At 39.2% G+C, this 8,639-nt stretch overlaps 1 protein-coding gene across 2 annotated transcripts; it reads left to right on the top strand.

Moving 5' to 3' along the window:
- Positions 1-3,576: 3,576 nt before the first annotated feature.
- On the top strand, positions 3,577-7,914 carry LOC143863901 (protein LEAD-SENSITIVE 1-like). Of its 2 annotated transcripts, none has more exons than XM_077374681.1 (3): positions 3,577-3,775; positions 3,906-3,931; positions 7,001-7,914. In XM_077374681.1, exons 1-3 carry the CDS (start codon positions 3,756-3,758, stop codon positions 7,660-7,662), a joined length of 708 nt encoding a protein of 235 aa, XP_077230796.1. In that variant the 5' UTR covers positions 3,577-3,755; the 3' UTR covers positions 7,663-7,914. The 2 variants fall into 2 exon arrangements, with proteins under 2 accessions (XP_077230796.1, XP_077230795.1); XM_077374680.1 differs by having other exon boundaries at positions 3,596-3,775; positions 3,906-3,979.
- Positions 7,915-8,639: the final 725 nt, after the last annotated feature.

Here is an 8,639-nt window from a genome sequence, read left to right as displayed (position 1 = left end):
CCCCCTCACATGTGGCCCCTCTTTTTTTTAGGGTTGGGCTACATGTGGCCCCTCTTTTGGGTTAGCCATTAGTTGTGGATTTTTAATATCAAGGCGTTTTGTACCCTGGACCTTTGCTCTGACACCATGTCAACCAACCATCCGAAAGCTTAAGCTGTTGGAGAAGATGTTATTTAATCTTTTATACATAACACTAATTGCACTATGAAACTAGCCCAAGGGAAATCCCACATGGAGTGGGAAACAAGGCACTATCTCAGTGAGCTCTACTTTGGTTGTTTTTCAGCTATATGAAGATTTTCATAAATATTGGCATTGATCCGTTGTCGCTGCAAACCACCATTGGCATTTCCAAGCACTAGCTACATGCCATCAAATCACCTGGTTTTAATTCCACCCGACTCGATCAACATGGCCAACACATATGTAGCTGTCATCCAGTTGGCTCACCCAGTCAACCCTGGAGAGGGATCTTGATATGTCATCCCCATCACAAGTACTACCATTACCTCGACGCCTTCTACACCATGGAAACCACCAATATGAGCCTTTGCACCATCTACGAAAGAGACCCTACACAAGTAGTTGTCCTTTGTGCTCCATTTCTAACCATCTATTGAGATCTTAAAAACATTAATTATTGTGCCCCCAACCAAATGATACAATTCGCCACAGTTATTTCATCTCATCAGAACTATAGAGTCGCATGTGATTTTCATGGCACCACCTGTAGCTATATACCTGCAATCCTTGGAGTGGCCAAGAGATACTATATTCTTTTATATCTTTGAGGCATACGACACACTACCTAAAGTATGAACAACTCTGTCAAACATATTGATCTTCATCATCCCAATTCCCATGAAGTCACAAGTGTACTCGTCATCCAAGGAGACTACACCTATGACTAGATTTATTAAAAGAACCTCTCTTGAAGCATACATGAATAAAGCACCTTAAATCTATAATTTCCTGATGGGGAGAAGTGTGATTACTTATGGAGACTGAGAAAACATCTTAAACTATCCCGCTCTGCTCATCTATTACTACCACAATTGTATTTGTAACACCATTGTCCAACTTGTCAACTTATGTCGGACAACCCTACTTGATGTGATCACATTCCTTGCATAGATAACATTGTGCACTATCCTTTCCGCTAACCCTAAATCTTGACCTGCCTTTACTAAATCTCTTGTTAAACCGCCTTCCTATTTTATTTTCACCATGAACAATCAATCCATGCTCTTGACTCCTATCAAGAACATGTTTCTTTCACATGTCATTAGATAAGGGTGATGTCATGACCTCCTCCTACTTCACTATATATCCTTACTATATATAGATAAGGGTTGCTGTATAAATATGAAAGCGATGTAAGAAGCATAAGGGTCTTTTCTTCTTCTTCCAACTTTTCATCAACCTTGTAGAGTTTATCTACAAGCCCATTGAGCACAGTAATGTGCCCTAGAAGATTTTCACCTTCTTGCATCTTTAGCTCGTACAATTTTCACTTCCAATATTACCAGTTGGCCAAGCTTTTTGACCTATAAGGCTTCTCCAACTTCTCCCATAATTTAGGGGTTGATTCTTCTTCATCTGCTAGAAACAATTGAATTGTGTTGATTGTCTTTGACTCGATGTCTCCCATCCAAATTGAAACCCTAAGTCATATTCATTAAAAATTAACTACAGAGATAGTAAGAAGGATGTCTATGTCATAGCCCTAATACAATATTGAAATGACTATTGTACCCTTACTAAGAAAAGACTACTAAATATATATATAACAAATGTCAAATCGACATACAAAATACTCATCGCTAGGAAAAAGGCTAAGTATACTACTAATGCAACTACCAGTGAATAGGTAATACTGCCCTAAGGAGCTAGACACGGATTGATGTGTTGGTCAATGGATGATAATACATCAGCCACTACTTTCTACTAAATCATCGATAATACCTTGATCCATCAAGCTTCTTTACGGGTTCCGCCAACAACAGCTAAACTATTGATTTTATGTTCCTTTGGAAGTCAGTTCAGAATGGGATCAAATCCATGTGAGTCACCCTGTGATGGTCCCCAAGCTCAACGATCTTGATTGTATACATGTTTCCCTCCGCATGGGACCTTAGGATTAATCATCTCCATTGATCCTAAGAGTACCTTCCACCTTCGTGTTAAGGCGTCACATTGTTTGTCATGGAGCAAAAGAAAAATGAGCATATATTTGGATGGCTTGGAGATCGTCAACATATGCAAAGTAACAAGAGTAGAGTGTGTAGGGACTTTAGGGCCTTACACTGGAGAAGACTAGCTTTCGCATGTGCGTGTGTTAGGGTGCCACACGAGTTTGTCAGGGAGCTTGTGTAGGACAATGTTCAAGTAGATCGTGTAAGATAATGTTTAGGCACCGCTATAAGAGGCAGTGTTGCAAAAATATAACTTATCTATGATTATTACGACTGTTGTAGATAATATAGAGATGAACAGACTGATTCTTGGCCAACTCGAACCAAACTTTGGTGCTATTTGAACCTAAATTTGATAAATCGAACCAAATTTTAGTGCTATCAGAATCCAAAATTTGATATTGTTGTAAAATTAGAATAAGAATAAAATCGAAGAACCAGATTGCACTCATCGATTCGAAAATAAAAGCCCTTTGCAAAATCTTGATTGTTTAAGAGGAAGGAAGAACGGATGAGTCGTGCCACTGTGCAATCGAGATCTGCAAATCGACACCTCAAGATAAAAACATCCCTAACAGGCTTTAGTAGATGTGCACTCGCTAACTGGTCATCTTCGAATCACCTTAGAACTGTGCTCAGACATGGAACGGAGAAGACGAATGAATATGGAGCAAAAATTCAAGGAGAAAACTCGTTACTATCTTTGTAAAACCAGTGTGCATACAGAATGAAGAACAGCTTTGGCTTTTACAGACAAAACATCTACAAAACATGCCCAAAGAAGAGGAAGAGACGCCCTCTCCAACATTCACTTCGTGTGATTGTTTGAAGAAGAAGAAACAATTCAACACGGTGTCAAAATTGAAGTGCATAATTAAAAACCGTTTAGCAAAATTAACCAAAATAAATACACCAATTTAGTTGGAGAATAAAAAACAATTTTTTGTTTTACAAATTTTTATTTAACCCAAATCCGGACTCGAACCACGGCCAGGGATCGGCCCGGCGCTTGCGTGTGTTTTCATGTAAAACTGGGTCATCCAAATAATTCCAATGCCCATGAAAGACCTAAGCCTTTGTATCTCCATACTACCTCTTACAAAAAGATGAAAGTTTCTTCAACTTTGTAACGTGGGACTAAAAATCATGCACAGAAGTTCAAACCCACTAAAAAATCAAGTCTCAAGGCACCATAAAAGACGAGAGATTTGAAAATAAAAAAGGAGATTCTATATTTAGAATATTCCCTCTAAAATTTTGGTTTGAATTTCCACATTTTGAGTTCAGAATTCAAACAAGCAGGCCTATCTTCCTCTCAGAATTCTATTTGGATTTTGAATAATCAAATCCTGAAACACAAAACAATCGAGGATAAGAACTTATTATCCATGAAAACCATTTGCACATGGGACTGGAACAGCAGGGAAACGGCTTTGTGACACTTTTCATGTTGCCTTGACACGTGTCTGAACTTTTATCAATCCCCTATTTTTTCCCGTTTACCCTTCTTCCCAACGATTTTCAGTTGCAGAGACAAAAAAATAAAAAAGAGAAAGAGAGATGGGGCTGCTCTCGAACAGGTTTATATGAATTCCTTTAATTGAAATTGCATCTTTTTCTCTTTTTCTAGTTAATATAGATGCAATTCTAATTGGGGTTTTTTTTTTTTTTTTTTTTGGGTATTTAAAATGGATGAGTTTGTATGAACAGGATCAGCAGAGAGAGCCTCAAACCAGGTGATCACATCTACTCATGGAGGACGGCTTATGTCTACGCCCATCATGGTTTTGTTCTTTTTCTTTTCATCTTCTTTGAATTCTTTAGTCTAGGGTTTCAATTAGTTTTGCTTGGAATTGGAAACTTTAGGCTCTTGGGTCTTCTGGGGTTTTGTAGGATTTGATGCCTTAGAAGTGATAAATTTTTGGTATACCATTCATGATGGGTCAATCTAGGGTTGTCTTTTATTTTTATTTTATTGGGTTATGGTGAAAACATAATTTGGAAGAAATTTTATTAGACTGGGTCATGGTGCCTGATGGAGAGGTTTGTATTGATGAAAGATGTTGTGTGATTGTGATGTTCCCATGGGCTGTAATTGAGGGATTGTGTATTGAAAAGGACTCATGAATTGGAATCTTCTACTTGATTTTGTGCTTCAGATTTGAAGAGGGTTGAGAGATTTGAGTGTATTAAAACCCCATATTGTGTATTGAAAAAGACATTTGAATTGGAGTCTTCTACTCGATTTTATGATTCAGATTTGAAGAGGATTGAAAGATTTGAGTATATTAAACCCCCATATATTCAGCTTGTCAATTTGCATGTCATTTGTTTTCATAGGTAGGGGCCCAGCTTCCAAAACATTTACCTGATTTATAAATAATATGATATTTGTAGTCGTAATTAATTATGTATAAAATTATATGAAGGGATCCACTGTAGAATATCCAGTTGGTGACAGAAATAGAAGAAATAGAAGAGAGAATTGAACTTGAAAGCTGTAGAAATTTCTAAGGAACACCATGAAGAGGGAAGAGGACAGCAATCAAGAAGCTTACTTTGCACTACTGCTTAAGCAAAACATTGTACACATGTATATAGGTACTTGAGAAAACCTACTTTAGATTCTACCTAAGGAGTTCAATATGACTCGTCTAGAAGTCTCATCAGTCAAACAAAAATTGTGTTACACATACAGAAAATTAAATTTCATTATTCTGTTACAAGAACTTGTTGTGTTCAGTTGATTTTTTGAGCAGCATAGTTGGATCAATTGCTCTGGATTACTCTTTAAGAATGGATTAGGGCTGCAACTCGGGTCGATCTTTTTGGAATTTGGGTTGTTGAAGTATAAATGATTACATAACACCAGCTCTAACAGCTTAAGCTTTTGGAGTAATTGGTCGTTTCACATGGTATCATATCTATGTCCTCACTGCAGGTCCTGGGTTCAAAACCCAACTGCTCCTTGATATAAAAATTCCATGTGTACGGCCAACCCTAAAGACGGACCAGGTGTGCCACGTATACGGCCACCCAAAAAATGAAGGGCCACACGTGAGTGGGAGTGTTGAAGTATAAATGATTAAATAACACCAGCTCGAACAGCTTAAGCTTTTGGGGAAATTGGTCGTTTCAAACAGGTTGAGCTTTTACCATAAAATCGGGTTGAGTTCGGGTTGATTCCAATTCATTTTTAGCAAAAGCTCAACCCAACCTGACCCAAGTTGCACCCCTAGTATGGATTGCAGATTTTATTTTATTTGAATTGATAACTTCACTCACAGACAGGCGTTCAAGCAAGGGCGAGTAGTTATATAATAGCATGATGATTAGTGATAAACAAATTATTTTCAGCAACCCAAGTACAGAATTATTTCATCAGTTCAACAACTACTTACCTTGTGTTCTCCTATCTACATTTTTTGGTATGTGGTATGTAGAATTCCTCATTTCTTTGCATATCTTTGCATGCTCCACACTCCTAGGGTTGAACATTCAGGCGATAAATGCATCTCATAGTTGAGTGTTTTTTTTTCTTTTTGCATAATAAAATATCAAAATTCTTTGAAACCGAAAGTCACATCGACTACTTTGTTTTTTTTTCTCTTACCATAAATGCTCACTGTGCACCTGTCCTCTCCATTCTTTGTTGTAGGAAAACATGTATTACTAAGAGTACATAATTCTCATTCTAACATTAGATTTGAGATTAAATCCAGTTAGCATTGTTTGCTATTTCAAAATTGAGCAATAAGCTAACATGCAGATCCAAGTCTACCTTAGATCAAGTGCTCTACCAGGTCCTTTCAGTTTCAGTTGCTGGTTTTTCATCTGGCCAGGTCTCTAGACAACCAACAAATTTCTAAACCAGCTAAAGCCCCTGTTTCAGATTCGCTAGTATGTGAATGTATGCATCTTTGGTACAAGCAATTTCTGCAAGGAACACCCTTGGGTTAGGAGACCTCCTTTGTTTATCAGGTGGAACCACGCCCACGTCAGTTCAAACCACAGTTTGAAAACTCCCCCGCATCATCGTGGACTCCTCCGAGTTGGCTCCCTTTTACCATGGCTGCATTCTTGTCCAAGTCCGCATTTTTCCCTATAAAGTCAATCAAAACTCATTTGACTCTCCCAAGTCATGACCGCGTCAACCGAGTACTCAGCCGTGTCAACCTAGCGACTAGGATTTGCTTTGGCCGTGTTTTGACCTGCATCCTCCTTTGGAAAGTGGTTCAAACCTACACACATCTTATCCTTAGACCATTTCTTTTAGTTGTCAATAATAAGAAGCTTTGTTAGGAATTCCTCAATTGCTTTACCATCTGGGCTGGCAGCCCGGGTCTTTCAGTCAATGCGTGTTACACTATGATTTGTGGACACGGACACGAGTGTCGCGTGTCGACACGGACATGGAGTGTCGGACATGGCAAACTCCCAAAATTTAGAAACCGGGATACATCTAAAATAGAAAGTACATATAATTATCATTTGTGGATACAGATTTGTGTGCCGAGTTTCAACACTCGTATCTGACAAGACTAACCCTAAAAATCTAGAAATAGTGACACGCTCATACACATACATACATATAAAGTTACTAACACTTCTAGTAGTACATTTAAAAGTGTCTAAAGGAGTGTTGACACGTGTGGGCATGGGTGTCTTGTCAGACACAACACAACACGGGTGTCCACAATAAATTCAAATTGTTGGCTGAATCATAGGTTTTGGTGGGATTAGAAGTAATTCCCATTACCTTTTATAACTTTCCGGGTAGCTAATTTCCATACACCCTAACACAGGTATCTACATTGGCGAGGATAAGGTCATCCATTTTACTAGACGAGGCCAAGAAGTTGGAACAGGAACAATCCTCGACGTCCTTCTCATAAGCTCTGGGCCTAGGCAACCTCAAGCCCTGTGTACCACCTGCACCCAACAAGAAGATGGTCATGGAGTTGTCTCTTCTTGCCTGGACTGTTTCCTTTCCGGTGGGGTCCTATACCGTTTTGAGTACTCTGTGAGCCCCACTCTCTTTCTCGCCAAAGCACGAGGGGGAACATGCACACTCGCTGTTTCAGACCCAGATGAAATCGTAGACCATCGAGCTACCCACTTGCTCAACAATGGGTTTGGGTGCTATAATGTCTTCAAGAACAACTGCGAGGACTTTGCCATATATTGCAAGACGGGTCTGCTCGTCGTTGACGAAGGGACGATTGGTCGGAGTGGTCAGGCGGTTTCAATCATAGGTGGGCCAATTGCGGCCGTGCTATCAACGCCTCTGCGACTTTTCACTACCAATGTGTATGGGATGACGGCCATGGCCATCGGAATGTACTGTGCCAGCAGGTATGCTGCGGATATTGGAATGCGCAGGGATGTGTTGAAGGTGGCGGTTGAGGATCTCACATCGAGGCTGGAAACGAGTATCATTCAGCAGGCGGCGGAGGGAGGCAAGTAATTCGCCTTCGACACTTACGGTCGGACGTTAGCGACTCTCCCTCAAGGCTTGCTGCTCCGCTTATCATTAATATAAAAGGTTATTAGTTGGCAAATGTAGCTTGTTACATATCTGTGGCTTTGGTGAAGATGTTGTTGCCTTTTTGGCGTTTGAAATTGTTACTGGAGTGATTGAAATTGCTTGATGGATGGGTAACGCAGACTATCTTTGCATTGTTTTTTCCTCACGTGTTACTTGCCTCTTCTTCTATCACACTGTTGTCAGTTCTTGAGTATTCGGCCTGTAGTGTTATAAATGATTAAATAACACCGACTCTAACAGCTTAAGTTTTTGGAATCATTCAAAAAAAATACTAAAGCTTTTGGAGTAATTGGTTGTTAAACTTTTGGGGTTATCGGTTGTTTCACATGGATGAGGTGGTTTTCTGTTGCATTTCTATTTTTCTATCGACTGTTCCCTCGCCCTTCATGTTTTTGGAAGAAATCAAGATCGAGGAGATCTGGGGGAAATGGGTTTTAGGAAAGATGGGCAGAAAAATCAATGAAAGGGAATTTTGAATGTTACTGAGTGAAGGAATGAACTTAGAAAATCAGAGTTTCTTTCTTTTAAAGCATTTTTTCTTTTTTCGTTTGAAAAGCTCAATGAAAGAAAGAGAAGCTGTTAAATGTCATCAAAATCATCATCCATTAACCATCAGAAAACTAAAAATATGAAGAGTAGTTTGACCTAGATGCCTTCAGTCCTTTATGAAATCGGTTAGGGCCCGTTTGGATACCTTCCATTTTGTATTTGGATTTGGAATTGAGTTTTATATACAAATTGAATATATCCAGCAGCTCATGTAGAGGGAGACAGAGAGGGAATGAGGTACTTCCTAGTGGAGGGGAGAGGTTGAGGAGCAAACAGGGTGAAGAAACTGCCTGATCTATGGATTTCCAATTTCATATTTCCACAGCAAATTTAGAAATCTGATTTTT

This window comes from Tasmannia lanceolata, unplaced genomic scaffold (genome assembly GCF_043159265.1).
Source record: "Tasmannia lanceolata isolate RefF3 unplaced genomic scaffold, GAP_Taslan_0.1 ptg000044l, whole genome shotgun sequence".
Classification (NCBI taxonomy): domain Eukaryota; kingdom Viridiplantae; phylum Streptophyta; class Magnoliopsida; order Canellales; family Winteraceae; genus Tasmannia; species Tasmannia lanceolata.
Note: the sequence above shows the minus strand (reverse complement) of the source record. Positions and strands in the feature narration are given on the sequence as shown.

Excerpts from the sequence above, each read along its gene's own strand:
- LOC143863901 (XM_077374680.1), top strand. The coding sequence starts at position 3,756 with ATGGGGCTGCTCTCGAACAG. Across the intron at positions 3,776-3,905 it reads ATGGGGCTGCTCTCGAACAG|GATCAGCAGAGAGAGCCTCA; the intron begins GTTTATATGAAT and ends TTGTATGAACAG. Across the intron at positions 3,980-7,000 it reads TTATGTCTACGCCCATCATG|GTATCTACATTGGCGAGGAT; the intron begins GTTTTGTTCTTT and ends ACCCTAACACAG.